At 49.8% G+C, this 16,594-nt stretch overlaps 1 protein-coding gene across 1 annotated transcript; it reads left to right on the top strand.

Annotated features, from left to right (window-relative positions):
- Window positions 1-7,574: 7,574 nt before the first annotated feature.
- On the top strand, window positions 7,575-8,510 carry LOC122153119 (olfactory receptor 14A16-like). Its single transcript, XM_042789221.1, has one exon. It carries the CDS (start codon window positions 7,575-7,577, stop codon window positions 8,508-8,510), a length of 936 nt encoding a protein of 311 aa, XP_042645155.1.
- Window positions 8,511-16,594: the final 8,084 nt, after the last annotated feature.

Raw genomic sequence — 16,594 nt, 5'->3', positions numbered from 1 at the left:
TAACCAGCCCCTGAGGAGGCTTTTTGCTGATGGCCCTCACTGGGACCCATTAACACTCCTTGAAACCTTAGGGGTTGCTTCTGATGTTGACTTCTTCAGCCCTTCGCTCAGGCTCTTCTTGGTGTCTGAAGCTCATGGTCTCAGCATCACAGACACCATGGGGCTCATTCAAATGTAAAAAGCCATGTCTCCTCCAATTGTTTTCTTCAGTTATCAAGCCTTGGACAGATAACTGCAGAGGTCTCTGGAGTGTATGTAAAGGGGAACATTTGACTGAGCATTTCATACAGAAGTATTTCTTAGGTTTAAGTCTACTGTATTACTTTTTCTGTTTACAGAAGAAGTGATTGCAGCCTCCTCTGATCTTGATGCAGAGGGTCTCCTAGTGCTGTCAAGATGGGTAGGGCCAGCTCCTCCTGAAGGTCAGACACTGCATGGACAGCCTGATTCCTCACCTCCCCAGCCCTGCCACTTCTCTCATCGTCCCCCTGGCACTTGCACAACTCCTTCCATCAGACTTCTCCACCCAGGCCCGCAGCTGGATGTTACAGCTCCACTGCACCAGCTCCCACTGGCTTTCCTCAGAGACCTGGCTGCACACGGGCACAGCAGAATTTACCTTCATTGCAAACCAACAGATGGAAAATATAGTAAAAAGGAAAGGTCTTGGTGGGTTGGAGAGGAGGCAGCCGCGTGCCCTGGCAGCAAGGGAGGCCAGCTGCACCCAGGCCTTTGTGGCCAGCAGGACGGCCAGGAGATCAAGAGAGGGGCTTGTCCAGGTTACTGTGTCCGGATTGCAATCCCCAGTACAGGAAGGATGTTGACAAGCTGGAGGGGGTTCAGTGAATGTCCCCCAAGACAGGCTGGGGCTGGAACACTTTGCCTGTGAGGAGAGGCTGAGGGAGCTGGGCTTGTGCAGCCTGGAGAAGGGAAGGCTGAGGGGCACCACCCTGCAGCCTCTCCGCACCAATGAGGAGGTCCTGAAGAATACAGAATGGGGTTCTCCACCATGGAGCATGTTAAGAGGCTGAAAGAGGAGGGTTGGGTGAAACAGGGGATGTTCACCCTGGAGATAAGGAAAAGATTTTGGAGCAGTCTCAGGGCTAGTCCTGAGTAGGGTGGCCATGAGCCCTGCCTGCCCTCCTGTCTGCCATGGCTGCTCAGGTCACAAGAACAGAGGTGCCCCCAGAATCAGAACGCAGGTGGGCCTCTTCCACCTGCCTCAGCCCTCCCCTCCCCAAGGAGGTCATTTCTGTTGGGTGGCTTCTCAGATGTACTGGATGACCTCAGAATGCCTGCTGGCCAGCATGTCTCCTGAGGGCCAGTCAGGCTGCTGCAGTGGAAGCCACCTCATCATCATCACCATTCGTGCCACCTGCCCTTGGTCTGTCTCTCCCTGCCTCTCTGTCCCTAGCTTGTCTCTGCTGGGATGAGTGGTTTTGTGATGCACGTGTTGGCCCCAAATTTCTGGGGCCAGCTGCTGTCCAATCAGGCTCCTGTAACAGTCGTGGCCTCACAATCACCACCACAATTGGTGTTGCCTTTGCCCATCTTTCCCCACCCACTCCCTTGACTCCTCATCTCTGCAGCCCAAGTCAACAGCCAAACCCAGCCCCTTTCCTGGCCTTTCTCTCTCCCCTTTCCCATGGCAGGACAGAACCACCCTGGATGTGTGTGTGTTTTGGCTTTGCATTTATTGTGACTTACGCTTGTGATTATATGTTCCTTTTACAAACTGAGCTGCTGTTCCAAACTTCTCTATCTCAATTTCTAAAATCTGTAGTTCTCTTTCTACATCTTGTACCTGGCCAATACCTAACTGCAGTTATTTAATCTGTAACCAGGGTCTGTGTCAGTGGACCATAAGAGCATCCTCATTTGTGATTAAGTCTGCTCTCTTATTTTGGGAAATTACTCCTTCAATTTCTTCATATCTTTTTGCATGTTCTTTAGCATCCGTTCCTCTCAGGAGAAATCTATTTCTGAATGCACCAGCTCAAGACAAGTTTCTCTATTGTTGGGGTAAGTGGAGAAGTTTGAGGAGGCCCTGGTCCAGGATTCTTTTTCCTGGGAGAGGGGCTGGCACAGAGGGGCTTGCTGGCAGGGGACAATAAAGATGCCTGGGAGACTGGAGCAAGGGACACAGGGAGACACTGGCCTCCGCTCCTCATGCCATGGCTGGCCCTCAGCCCTGGGGCTGATGGGGACCAGACACCTCTCTTTCCTTCCTTCACTCCCCACACTTGGATGGGCCTCAGGAAACATCCAGGAGCCTGGAGGATGCACAAACCTCCTGTCCAAGGGAGTGGGGTTATGTGTGACAGTGTGTGTGTGAAAGACATGAAGAAGATGTGAGGTGTCTGTGTGAAGATTCCTCAGCATCCCCTGAGGGGAAGGATCCCCATTCCCAGGCTATGGGGTCAGGGCTTGATCATCCTGCGTGAGGAAACACATCAAGGGCTTTCACAGTTGCCTGAACATTTGATTTTCAGCCTGGCAGCAGTGCCTCTGCCTTCCTGCTTCACCACCCCCAGGACAGGAACCTTGTCTCCTCATTCCCTCCATGGGCTCTTCAGTGATGGACCTCGGTGGCCATCACTGACACCCTCAGGAACTTGGAGGGTTCCTGCTGACTCCGACTTCTCTAGAGGCAGTCAATCCCTTTCCAGGATCTGCAGTTCAGCAACTGGGCACCAGAGGGCTCAATAACATAAAAGTCTGCACAAGACAAGTCTCTGGGTATAACAGCATTCCTTAGTTTCCATTGATGAATTCGGGTAGTTTCAGGAGTGTAGTCATAGTATAAATCTTTCCGTACTAAATGTCAAAGGAAACAATATCTTCTTTTTTGATTAGTTCTTACTTTTGTGCTTACACACTAAGAGACATCACCCAATTCCAATTGATACTGATCCTGAACTTCTCCCTATCGAGTCTGAATATAGGGGGAAGTCAAGACCCTGTATGTCAGACACTCTCTGGACAGTGTTTGTCCTACCTCCAACCCCACATGTCTCTTACCAGCCCCTGGGACTTACAGCACCTTTGTTCCAATCTGAGCTTTCTCCACGACAGGCTGTAGCTGCACGTTTCACACATAGACACCAACTCCCACCTGCCATACTTGGGAATCAAGCTATACACAGACACTGAAGGATGTTTCTTAATTGCCAAAAAAGAAAACCAAATGCAGGCAGAGTTTAATAAAACATAAAACACACATCTCTGATGTATATGAAGCCCAACTTCCCTCGTCTGCAGTCCAATTTCCATAGCAGAGATGGCCTTATACCAAAGAAAATCATATTTTCTGTCAAGCAGAGATCCCAAGAACCCCAGAGCACTCCCTGACCCAGACTCTGTCCATTTTCACTCCCAGCTACTCACACCTCAAGTCATGAGCTCCCTCGATTCACAGAGGGAAGAAAAGAACAAAAGAAATGAATCACCCTTTTTCACAGCCAAATCCACTCATCCAGTTTATCTGGGTTACAGGTACATCTTCAGGTAGGCTCTGCAACATCTAGATCCACTCATTCTCTTTCTCGTCCAACACGTGACAGCTTGGGTGCAATTGTCCAGGCTTCCTCTTCTACTCAAGGAGAGAAATTAGTTGTCTCACTGAGATGCTGGTCACCAGTACCCCTCCAGAAAGTCTCCCTCAGCCCAGGGTCATATTTCCCTCCCATGTCAGGGTTTCATCTACCCTCATGTATCTTGGAGGTGGTGACCACCACTTTGTGATCAACTGCATCAACTCTGGAGTGAAGATATTAGCAAAAATTTCAACATTTCAGAAAAGTCCTTGGTGCAATCAGTGTGTAAGGGAGTTCATTTTCAGAACTTTGACATTGTTCTCTACATTCCCGTAAATATTTTCATAGGCCATGGACAAGGACCAGCAACCTGATGACACTTTCTCTCCCTATATATAGACAGATTGATAAATCTGATTCTTTTGGACAGGTGACATTTGAGTTGATCAAGTAGCCCCTTTTCATTCCTATCCACCTTCGCTGTTTTCCTCCAGATGCCTGTGAGGCAATGGCTTAGGAGAACTTGAGAAAGATGAGGCAAAGAGGACATGAAATATCTCATCTCTCTCGCCATCTACATGTGATAGAAATAGGACAGTGAAGTGCAGTCCTGGGTAGATTCAGGTTTATTTTACTGCTGTCTTCTCTGCTAGGGAGGACATCATTGGATGTGGAGGTGATCTCCATGAACAGCTAGGTTCTGCTGACAGGCCTGTGTGAAAATTTTGGTCATTTCCTTGACTGCATCTCAGGGGTGGGTACTGTTGTTGGAGATAAAACCAACAGTCTGAGAAGGTAAACACTTGTGTGAGACTGCGGATGATGTGCCTTTGTTCCTGGACTGCTCTCCATCTCCTGGATAGAGAAGGGACAGACCTTGCCACACTGCAGTGGTGGCAGTCAGTGGCTTGCACAGCAGCCCCGAATCTGTCTGCAGTGCTGTGCGGGGGGTCTGTCACAGCCCCGATCTGGAGGGAGATTGCTTGCATGTATAGTACCAGTGCTGTCCCAGCCAACCCCATGGAGCTGAGTGCGAGAGCCTTGGCACCTCACGTAACACTGGAAGCCCTGTTTGTCATTAAACAGCATAAATGTCCTAAGATTGGTGAAGCAATTTGGAGGTGTTCATGAGACCACTGTTGTGGGGATCAAGTAAATTCAGCTGATGGAAAAGACAAGAGAAACTGAGCTCTCCCAAATGTACATGACTCCATTTGCTCAGAGGAATCCTTGCACAGGCTGCCCGGAACAAAACAGACAGTGGCAGAGTCACTTATACTAAATGTGGGATCTGCTGTCATTGCTGTTGGCCAAAGATGTTCCCCTTCAGACTCCAAGAAGATGAACCCAGATGCTGTCCTGACTCTCAGCACTGCTCCATTGAGCTTGCAGTCTTCTGCACATTTCTTGGAACACCTCCTGACCCTCAGATATCTCTAACTGTGTCTGAACAGCTCACTCATGATCCATCTCTATCATGACCTGAGATGACAAAAGGAGCTCAGCTACAGGTGCCTCCCAATAAGAGCCTGGGTGTCCTATGTAATGACAGGACAGTAAAGACTGATTATAGGAACCAAATTGGAATTTAGAAGAAATGGCAGTGCTGGAAATAGTGTCTATCCCAGCTGAAGGAGGGATTATCAGTGATTGCATCAGGCTGTGTCACAGCAGGTTCCCTGGAGCCCCAGGGACAGCTGGAGGGAGCCCAGAGGGGCCACAGCAAGTGGCACCTTGGGCTGTTGCTGTGGTGCTGAGCTGGGCCGGGCTCCTGGGCCGGAGGGAGCTCCTGGCAAGTGGGCAGCGCTGCAGAGAGACAGCTCTGCCCAGGAGCAGCTCCTCTGCAAAGCGCAGCAGGGCTGGGGCACTGCCTGCAGGCACCCAGGGCAGAGCAGCGAGGCACACACAGCTTCAAGGCAGCCTGGGCTGGGAGGCTGCTGAGAGCTCCGAGGAGGAGAAAGCGTCAGGGCCCTGGCCACAGTAAGTCTGGGGGTGCAGGGCAATGCAGCTGCAGCTCGGGGAGGGATCTGGGGAAGGCGGCAGAGCCGCCAGGAATCTGCCTCCTGCCTAGAGGAGGAGAGGAGGAGGAGGAGGAGGATCTGCTCCCGAGCAGGGCTTCCCTGGTGCCCCCTGCGAGGGCCAGGGCATGAGGGCTGCCTTCTGGCGGGGCCGGCTGCAGGGTGTGCAGCCGGGTGTGCAGGCAGGGGTGCCCAGGGCTGTCCTTCCCAGCAGGGTCCCTGCACCCCAGGGGGCTGTGTGCTGGGGCAGGGACTCTGCCGCCTGCCAGGGTCAGCACTCAGCCTGCCCGGGGAGCTCCCCATGGCGCTGTGGGGAGAAGCTGTGGGGGGAAGGAGAGACCCCCGCCAGGGCAGGCTCCTTCTGCTCTGCAGAGGCTGCTGCTGCGTGGATCAGGGATGCTCATAGCTCCAGATTATTCCCAGCTCATTTCCCAGGGAACTTGTCACAAGTACTTTCATCTCAGAGATATTCTGTTTCTGTCTGTTCTTTCTGGACTCTCTGCTTCTACTTTTCTGTGGCCTCAATCTTTCTATCTCTATCAGCTGTGCAGATGAGAGCGGGGGCTGAAATTCTTAAGCTGTAACAGTGAGGTTCACTAGGAACCTCAGCAAGTGCCTTCATGCCCCAGTAGCCCACAGAACACACCAGCATCACCTTTCCATTTTCATCAGGTTTGGGTGGGCTGTGCTTTTACCCCTGTACACACGGAGTGGCTGCATGGCAGAGCTGTGCTCACAGGGGCTGGGTGGGGACTGTGAGCACTGGCAGGGAGGAAACATGGGCTCAAAGACAGAACTGCCAGCCTGGACAGCTCGAGGCAGTGGAGACGTGGGCAGGGAGGGAGGGAAATGCTAAGGGAAACCCTGCTGCAGGGCAGACTCCTTCCCTGAGCAACACTCCTCTTGTCTCCTCTGCCACCCAGCACAGCCCTTAGCCCGTGGCTCCTGGCCGTTAGTCACCTCCTGGCCCAGCAGCCCAGCAGAAGGGATGAAGTGCATCTCTGCTGCCAGGGGCCCAGTTCCCGCTGAGCAGGGCCTGAGGGCGACTGTCCTGCATTGCTGCTGTCTGGGAGGTGCTGTGCAGAGCTGCAAAGGGAAAGGCTTTCCTGAGTGCCCGTCTGTCCCTCTCCTTGCCTTGCTCAGATGCCCTTGGTGTTGCTGACAGGCTCTCGGGGAAGGGGGGTTTCAGCTGCAGAGTCAGGCACAGAGCTTGGAGCCCTCCTCTGCAGATGTGCCCCCAGCAATGAGGTGTCCCAGCTTTCCTCTAAGCCGTGAAGCTCTGGGAAATGCAGTCTGTGAGGCTGGGCCAGGAGCTGGCTCTCCCTTAAGAATTTTCCATGGTTCAGACCCTTGGCTCTCTCCTTGGGGTGTCCATCCCAGCTGTCTGCTGCTTCCAGGGGACTCTGTGAGCCGTGGGTGTCATTGGCTAAAGTGGGGTGCTGAGACTTGGAGAAAGGGTGAGTCATTTGGCGCTCTGCAGTGGATCCCTCTGCTCTCAGCTGTGTCTGGTTGCTTTTCAGATTAACATGTGCTTGTGAAGGCTCTCAGACTCAGAAAAATGCAAGTCCAGGGCAGCTGGGAACAAGACAGAAAGACAGACCAGCTGCTCTCACTCTGCACTAAGGCACAGAAAATCCTCTTGCCTCACACGACTCACTCTGCTCTCCCTGAGTGCAGCAGAAAACCCTCTCAGCCTGTCTTCTGCTTTCCCCATTCCTCACCACTGGTAGAGCAAATGCTGACAAGCCCTTCTGGGTTAGGGCAGGTTTTTCTGACAGAGTCACACAAAGATCTCACTCCTTGGCAGACAGCATGCAAAAACCCTTCCCCTCATGAAATGCTTGTCCAGCACCTACCACAGCTCCAGCTACAGAACTGAAGGAAGATCTCAAAAAAGTGGGGTGCCATGTAGTGACAGGGATGGAATAAGGACAGCGGTGTTGATATTTATAGGAGAAATATACCCTAATGTGTTGTCATCTTTCCTCCTTGAACAGGCTCATATGTCCAGACAAAGCAAATGTTAAATAACAGATCCATCACCCACTTCCTCCTCCTGGCATTTGCAGACAGACGGGAGCTGCAGCTCCTGCACTTCTGGCTCTTCCTGGGCATCTACCTGGCTGCCCTCCTGGGAAACGGCCTCATCATCACCGCCATCGCCTGCGACCACCACCTCCACACCCCCATGTACTTCTTCCTCCTCAACCTCTCCCTCCTCGACCTGGGCTCCATCTCCACCACTCTCCCCAAAGCCATGGCCAATGCCCTCTGGGACACCAGGGACATCTCCTATGTGGGATGTGTTGCACAAGTTTTTCTCTTTGTATTTTTGTTACCATCAGAGTATGTTATTCTCACAGTCATGGCCTACGACCGCTACGTTGCCATCTGCCAACCCCTGCACTATGGGACCCTCCTGGGCAGCAGAGCTTGTGTCCACATGGCAGCAGCTGCCTGGGGCACTGGGATGCTCTATTCTCTCCTGCACACAGCCAACACATTTTCCCTACCACTCTGCCAAGGAAATTCCTTGGACCATTTCTTCTGTGAAATCCCCCAGATCCTCAAGCTCTCCTGCTCAGATTCCTACCTCAGGGAAGTTGGGCTCCTTGTGGTTAGTGTCTGTTTAGGATTTGGGTGTTTTGTTTTCATCGTGCTGTCCTATGTCCAGATCTTCAGGGCCATGCTGAGGATCCCCTCTGAGCAGGGACGGCACAAAGCCTTTTCCACGTGCCTCCCTCACCTGGCCGTGGTCTCCCTGTTTGTCAGCACTTCATTTTTTGCCTACCTGAAACCCCCCTCCATCTCTTCCACATCACTGGACCTGTTGGTGTCATTTCTGTACTCGGTGGTGCCTCCAGCAGTGAACCCCCTCATCTACAGCATGAGGAACCAGGGGATCAAGGATGCACTGAAGAAGCTGATTCAGTCAGTTTTCTCTCACCAGCAATAAACTGCCTTTGTTTCTTCAGAAGTGATTCAAATTAATCTCTGAAACCTACTGTACATTGAGCATTTTATCTCTCTAAATCTTTTTTTTTTTAAATATCTGTAGTCAGTCTTATTCTTCAGAGATATGAACCAGCCTCTCTGACAGAGAGGCCTTTTGCATGTGTCTGGTAGGACATTACATCTGGTCTCTCATGCAGCATAACCATAATAAAAGGGGATTTTCTTAGTACCGATGTCTGGAGGTTGGTCTCTTCTTCTCAAGCTGAGGTCAGGAACAGGCTGAAGGAATTGCCCCTCTGAGCGTGCTGCTGTGCTGGGGTTCTCCAGGGGTTCAGGGCAGGAGGGCATGGGGGGATGTGTTAGGGAATAGGCCTGTGCTGCCCCTTCACGTGGGGGTGCCCAGTGCAATGGAAATGATGGCTGATCCATGGGGATCTCCCTGGGACCATCTCCCCGTGGCTTTCAGCCACCACTGCCCTGCAGAGCAGCACCGCCAGCTCAGGGCCGTGCCTGAGGTGACATCCCACGACAAGAGCAGACCTATTTCTGGAGGCACCAGTTTGGGCAGCTTTTCTCGCTGGCACAGCAGGAGCTGCCTGGGGAGCCCCCAGTGCAGGAGTCTTGTGCTGGGGAGAGGGACGGGCACAGAGGGGCTGCCAGCACTGGGCAATCAGGATCTCTTGGAGAGAAGAGCAGCAGAGAGAGAGAGACGCTGGCCTGCGTCTGCTCATGGCATGGCTGGCCCCAGCCCTGGGGCTGATGGGGAGGCTGAGAGCCCGCTGTGCCCCAGGAGCTGCTGTGACCTTCCGAGGGGCTGTGGTGTGGGGTGAGTGCCCAGAGCTCTGCAGCACCCTGCGCTGGGCAATGCCATGGGGCCAGCCAATACTGGGCTGTTGTTCTGGGCTGGGCTGGGGGGAGGGAGGTGCAGATGGGGAGTGCTGGGGAGGGGCTGATGAGAAAGTGCCTGGGAGAGAATATGCCATTGCACAGCTTATACTGTGTGAGCGTGTAGAGTGAGCACTCACTCCAGTGGATGAATTGTGTGGAGCCAGGGCTCGTAAAAAAGATGAAATACATGCAGGTGCAGGAGAGAGGGTGCCAGTCTGAGCTCTCGGTGGCCTGGCCAGACTGGGAAGGTGTCCCAAGACATTTGTCACCCCCCAGCCTTTCTCAATGACCATTTCCAGAACTGGCTGCTCACCCAGGTTTATGGGAGTCTGGCTGCTAAACCATCTCCATCCTTCTGCTGATCACAATTCCTGTATGGGGAGACCGGCCAGCCCTGCCTGGCCTCTATCCTGGCCCCGATCCCAGCAGAGTAAAGAGAAGGGCGATCTGTAAAGCCCCATGTTGGACACGGCTAGGGCTGGGAAAGGGTCAGGTACTGGGTTAAGCTGCAAATCTCATGTTATGGGGTTATATCTTGTTGGAGTTAACGTGGGACACTGAATTGAGTACTCTCACTGGCATCATAATGGGGGGAACTTCCCAAACACCTGAATGTACCAGCAATCCCATGACACTTTCTCTCCCTCTTTATAAATCTATACTCACACAGACATTTCTAAAATATGTTTCCTATGAACGCTTTTAATGGTGAACTTCTAAACAGGACATGTTTCTATTAAGACATTTAATGTATTCATTTCATCTAAACAGAACTGAGAGAAATGGAGGCTGAAGAGGTTAGATAGACCCCAGTAGTATTTATTTGCTATCACAAAAATAAAGAATTGGTAGCATTTCCATCATATCTTCCCTGTGTTTGAGCTGGCTGAGTCCTTCTAGGGTGTAAAATTACAGAACTTCAGGGCACTCCAAGTGCCAGGCCCCAATGGACACACAGAGGTCCAGAGCACAGCCAACAAAAGGAAATGTCCTTCCTATCTGATAACCTGATAAACTTCTCCAGTGACTGACTGGCTTGATAGAGGAGTAGAAATTGTCCACCTGGACTTCAGGAAGGCTTTTGACACTGTCTCCCAAAAAATCCTCATCGAAGAGCTGGTGAAGCAGAGGCTGGAGAAGCAGACAGTGAGGTGGTTGAAACCTGGCTGAACGGCTGAGCCCAGAGAATGGTGGTCAGTGGCATCAGGTCTCGATGGAGGCCGGTCACCAGTGGGGCACTACAGGGGTCAATACTGGGTCCAGTCCTGTCCCTCCAAACCTCAACTTTACTGTAATTTGATGGTCCTGTGACATCCTTTCTTGGAAATCAGTGCCACCGGGCACCTCTCTGAAGTGCCAGTGCACTGATATGCGGGGCGTGCAGAAGGAGGAATTAGACGTCTGTGTGTGGTTCCAGTGGGCTACAGGCTCATGTGGAGAGCAGCGTGGGTGTGAGATAGCACACAGCAGGAGCGCGGGCAGGGACGGACAGGCCTGTAAGGCAAGGAGGGGTGTTGGAGAATGGCTCAGAGACAAGGGTCCTGAGCCCACCGAGCAATTGTATGATCAGAGCCTGCTCTAGCTGCTGATGCTGGGCCTCACTAGGGTTTGCCTGCAGCTGCTCGCAGCTGCTGATACATGAAGAATGTCAAGGACGCTTCAGCCCTGTGTACCGTGGTGTGTCGAAAACAGGTTAAGGGGAATTAGGAATAGTGGTCTGAGAAACCTAGTGTTATGATAACGGTGGTCTGAGAAACATTGTGTTATGGTACTGTCGTGTATCGAAAACAAGTCAAGAGGAATTAGAAATAGTAGCATGAGAAACTTAGTGTTATGAGAAGCTTGTGCTGTTAGCTAACTGCAAGTAGGTGGACCGTGCGAATACGACCTTTAGAGCTTAAGCCAATCAGCTAGTGACTAGTAGGCATAATTAGTAGAAGGATTATAAAAGGCTGTAACGAAAATCAATAAAATGAAGCATGCTTTATCACTCATATTGAGTCGGCTGCGTTCTTCCTCCTTTAGCCTGGGTCCTTGGCATGTTGGTTATGACATCCCTAATGGCGTGGCACTCCTGCCCTATGATGTCAGTCGTGTCTCCGCCCCCCCAGTCATGGTGGCCAAGAAGAGGAAGCTCTTCAACATGGATGAGCATTTTGTGGGGCTCTGAGTCCTCTGAATCCTCATTTTGGAAGGGGCTACAGGGTCCCATGACCGTCCTCCCCCCAGATAATTTGAGGGGGGGTTCCAATGTTTGAACCACAAGCCCCCCTTTGTGGTGGTCTACAGTGTTTCCTGCCACCCCAATTATTTTGGAGAGGACCCTGGAGCCCCTCCAAACCCCCATTTTGTAAGGGCTGGAGGTGGCACTTAATGCTTCCCCTAAATAATTTTTTGGTTCCCCCCAATCTGTCTTCCATTCTGTCGGGTTGTTGAGACCTCTGAGCCATCCTCAACCTCCCATTTTGGGGTCCATGTCTCCCCCAGTTATTTTCGGGGTGGTTTGGTGTTTCTCCCCCCATATCCTACATTTGGGGGGGGAGTTAGAATATGAGTCCCTGAAAACCCCTATTTTGGGGGGTCTAAAGCATGCCCTGGTCCCTGAAATTAATTAGGCACAGTTTCTGCTTTCCCCCTTTGCCGCAACTGAGAGGCGGGACGCAGCTTGATGCAAGCTGAGTGTCCGATTTATTATGATTCTTCACATACTTTTATACTAGTTCCTAGATAGCATGTTACAAACTAATTGGTTTCTTTAAAGCATGCCAAAGATTTATTGGCTTACATTCTACATTAGGCATTCACAAATTGGCTAATGCTAAAGGCTTTTTTCTAAACATTAATTGCAACAGTCCTACCTACAAAAACAATAACTCCCAGTTACAGGACATCTGTTCCACAGCGCCTAATCTTAACACAAACACCAAGTCAGCACCCCCTGTTCCTCCTACACTAAGTTCTTATCTTATTCTTTCCAAGGCCTGTGGCTGACAAGTTCCAGCACTTCTCCTTCTATCAATTGTGCAGTGCTGGGGGTTTTGCTGAGAGCAACCAAGCCCTGCCCCACAGAATCTTTTCGTTCTTACTCCAAGTTCTCGTTGTCCTCTGGACAGTTCATATCCCAGGTAGGTCACTTGCTGCTGTACCATCTGAGCTTTCTGTTGAGACACTCAATATCCATTTAATCCAAGAAAATTCCGTGAGTTTACAGTCCACTGAATGCATTCAGATTTAGTCTCTGTTGCTATTAGAAGGTCATCAACATACTGCAGGAGGGTTCCATTGTTTGAAGGGACTTGCCACTTTTTGAGATCTCGTGCCAACTGCTTCCTAAATATCGTTGGGCTAATTTTAAAGCCCTGAGGTAACACTGTCCATGTAAGCTGAGTTTTCCTACCAGTGGTGGGGCTCTCCCATTCAAATGCAAACAATTTCTGACTTTCTTTGTGTAAGGACAGACAGAAGAAGGCATTCTCTAAATCCAGCATGGTAAACCATGTCTGGCTATCCCTTAACTTTTTAAGTAAGGTATATATGGATTAGCAACTACGGGTCATAAGTCTTTAGCAATTTGTTAATTTCCCTTAAGTCTCGTACTACCTGGTATGAACCATCTAGTTTCTGTACTGGGAGTACAGGGGTATTGTATTCTGACTCGCATTCTATAAACCACCCATACTTTAGAAATTTATTAAATGGACCCTCAATTCCTTTGTAGTCCTTCAGTCTCAAAGGGTATCGCCTCCTCCGTACCAGTCCCTTTCCTTCTTTAAGTTCTATTACTCTAGGGGATGCATTCTTGGCTTTCCCTGGAATCCCAGTAACCCACACTCCTGGACAGGCCTGACAAATAATTTCTTGAACTGCCGGTGTCAATTTCTGTGTCTTTTCTGGATTCATCAGAGCTAGACTAAGTACCTCTATTAACCTTTGATCCCCTACTTTAAACTCCATTTTCCCTTTCCGCTTAAAAGTAATTTCTGCTCCCAATTGCTCTAATAAATCTTTCCCTAATAAGGACTCAGGGGAATTTGGCAAATAGAGAAATCAATGCATTCTGATCTGCTTTGCCATTGTATACATAAGGGGTCTTGAAAAGAATGCCTTTTCCTGTTGGCCGGTGACTCCCACTACATTTACAAAATCGTTGCTTATGGGTGCTAATTCTTGATTAAGGACAGAAAAGGAAGCCTGTGTCAATTAAAAATTCTACATCCTTTTCCTGCCTCCCCTGGCTTAATGTTAACCGGGGGACCTGCTAAGGTCGATGCGCCAGGTCCCCATCAATCCTATGTCCCCATTCCTGCTACTAGAACTGGTGGGGCAGAGGGGCATTTCAGCTGCTGACACCCCACATTGCACGAAGGGTCCAGAGTGGTATATTTTCTCATGGCCGCCCTTAACTGGTCCAAAAATTCTGTCAGAGTTTCTTTGACCCTTGTTTGACAGTGTAAAGCGCTGACCACTTAATGGCTTTCAGGATTGCATTGTCTATCCCCAATTTAACCCAATTTCTATATCTCCATAACATTCTATAGTCATTTCCATCGTTTGGATCCTAGTGCGGGTCAGTTCATGGGACATGATCATCTACATTCCCTTGCAAAGTTCCACCAGTCACCTGGGCTTGCACATGGATTTGAGCTGGTTTTGAAGCTAGCTGTCTCTCTGTCTCAGCCATTTCCTCTGACATCAAATCCACATCTGACCAATCAGGGTCCTGATTCTTGATTATTAATTCGTATCTCCTTCCTATTCTTGCAGGATCATCTCAGTACCCTTTAGCTATTTCTCTCCAGTTTTCTAAATCATTAGTGGAGAATGGGACCTTTACCTTTGCTGACCCATTTTCACCCATTACTTCCCTTAAGGGAGCAAGGAGTTGTGCCTCCTTTTGGGTTTTACTCCAAGTGCACGTCATAACCGGAGTGGGGGCAGAGGCACTACCTCCCCCTTTTTTCCTCCTCTCTCCTTCTAACCCCGCCATTCTCGGTTAACAGGGCTGATACAGGGGATAGTGGAGAGACAGCAGGGAGAGGCAGGAAAGGCTGTACTGAATCCTCCAGTTGATCTTCCACCTCCTCCTGCCCTTGCCTGACAACTTTCAGCCATCGCTGCCCAATACTACACGCCGAACAACAGCTCCTTAGCTTTGATTTTCTTCCTTTTTTTTTTTTTTTTTTTTTTTTTTGTGTGTGTGTCCTAGGTTTTTGTGCCTTTTCCAAGGACAAAACAAGAGGGTTCTGAGGTGCAATACTAATTCCATATTCCTTCTGCCACTCTGGGTGGCTTCACAGAGTGAAAAACATACCAGCATACATCACTTCATACCGTTTCTTGTCCCTTTGTAAAATCAACATTAATGGTAGGAGGGTATTATAATTTAAAGACCCATTAAGGGGCCATTTTTCCTGATCTTCCAGTTTATGTGGGGGCCACCACTGATTACAATATTTAATTAGAATTTTCTTATTTACATTGCTTCCTGATGGCCCCCCTATTTCATTCCAATGTGCCAGAATACGTCTTAAGGGAATTTTCTTTAGAATGCCTTCACTCTGATTTGCGCCCATTTTATGACGCTAATGACTGATATAAATCAACTAGAAAGAATACTGGGGGTGGGGGGGGGGTGGAGGGGGCATGAAGGGAGAGGGAAAGTGTGGGGGACCTCAGCTGGACTGAGGCCCTGGGAAGGGATGACTTTGACCTTGAAAGGATTCCAATCTACCCCTGAGAGAGCAAACAAGAACAAGAGGAGCTGCAAGATGAGCAAGCTTATCAACTGCAGTAAGAGAGCATAACAACTCTGAACCAATAAGAAAAGAGACATATCGGAAAAACTGATAACCCCGTACTTGGAGCTAGTTTTAGGTGGATAGAGATACCGGAAAGCTTGGAGCGTGAAATTTTGAACTTTTCATCTTACTACGTTTGCGTGATGAGCTTATGCATATTAACTTCTCCGCCCTGGCAAGAGCCAGGGTTCATTTCCATGAACATGCGATGTATGAACACATACATGAAGGGGCGTGTCAGTAGGCGGTCTGGAAAGTCTGTCCACCCTGTAGTAAAAGTATAAAGGAACAAAGGACGAGAGTAATAAAGGATTTTTACGGGTCTTTTACCCAGAAGACCAGTCCCAATACCAGAAAACACCAGAATACCAGAAAAATCTGAAATATGAAAGAATACATTATTGCTCAGGTGGTCCTTGTCTGCCCCTGCAACAATCTGAATGAGATGAGGAGTCCTCCAAGAGAAATCTCCAGGGGTACCCTAGGGAGTCATTCTCTCAACGGGTTGAGCAGCTGGTCAGAGACTGTCCCATCTGGGGTAACAAAATGAGCTGAGAATTCAGTCTCAATAGCCGTAGTAGCCATTAAGCGATATTCTTTATTCGACACGTTGGATGCATAGGGGATCATTCCTCCTAATATGCATGTCACTGAACTGGAGTTTATGATATTTATACACAATTCGCTTACATAGTCACGTAATTTCCAAGAATTGATTATCATATTCATTACTCTTCCGAGAAATCATTATAATATGTTGCTGCCCACTTCCGCATGCACACTACAGTCTCTAGGTGGTCTTCTAGGACCCCTGGTGGTCGTTTACTTCATTCTCATCTTCATCACAGTGTCCTTTCTGTGAACTTGGTTCTGTCTTCCCCTTTCCCTTACAGCTGAGACCACAAAACCAGTTGCATCTGGTAGTTCTGCAAGCCTCAGCGTCCTTCTACCATTACCTTGTTTTTCCTAGATAGGAGTGCAACTAAATCGTGTAAGCACACAGGCTCCATCTGTGGAGATGCTCAGAATGCAACCTGAAATGGTTCTCAGCAACCTGCTGTAGCTGCCCCTTCTTTGAGCAGTATTTGGACTAGGTGATGTCCAAAGGTCCCTTCCAACTCCAACTGTTTTGTGATCCTGTGATTCCGTAATGTCTGGCAGTGTTTCTGAGAACTTTTCTGTGGTATCCCCAAACCAGTTTGAGTCCTGGTGTCCATGGAGCGGAGCAGAGCATCCTTCTGAGGATGAACCCATTCACCATGTAACCCTGAGGATTTACTGAACCAGGGATTACAAATGCCAGCAAAGCCTCAGCACACTGCAGTGTCTGCTGGCCACACCTCCACTGACCAGTCCCTCCCTCTACAGAAGTTTGGGTCAGAAGGGACCTCTGGACATC

This window comes from Tyto alba, unplaced genomic scaffold (genome assembly GCF_018691265.1).
Source record: "Tyto alba isolate M040663 unplaced genomic scaffold, T.alba_DEE_v4.0 Super-Scaffold_15, whole genome shotgun sequence".
Classification (NCBI taxonomy): domain Eukaryota; kingdom Metazoa; phylum Chordata; class Aves; order Strigiformes; family Tytonidae; genus Tyto; species Tyto alba.
This window is presented reverse-complemented; position numbering and strand designations above follow the sequence as displayed.

Excerpts from the sequence above, each read along its gene's own strand:
- LOC122153119 (XM_042789221.1), top strand. The coding sequence starts at position 7,575 with ATGTTAAATAACAGATCCATCACCCACTTCCTCCTCCTGGCATTTGCA.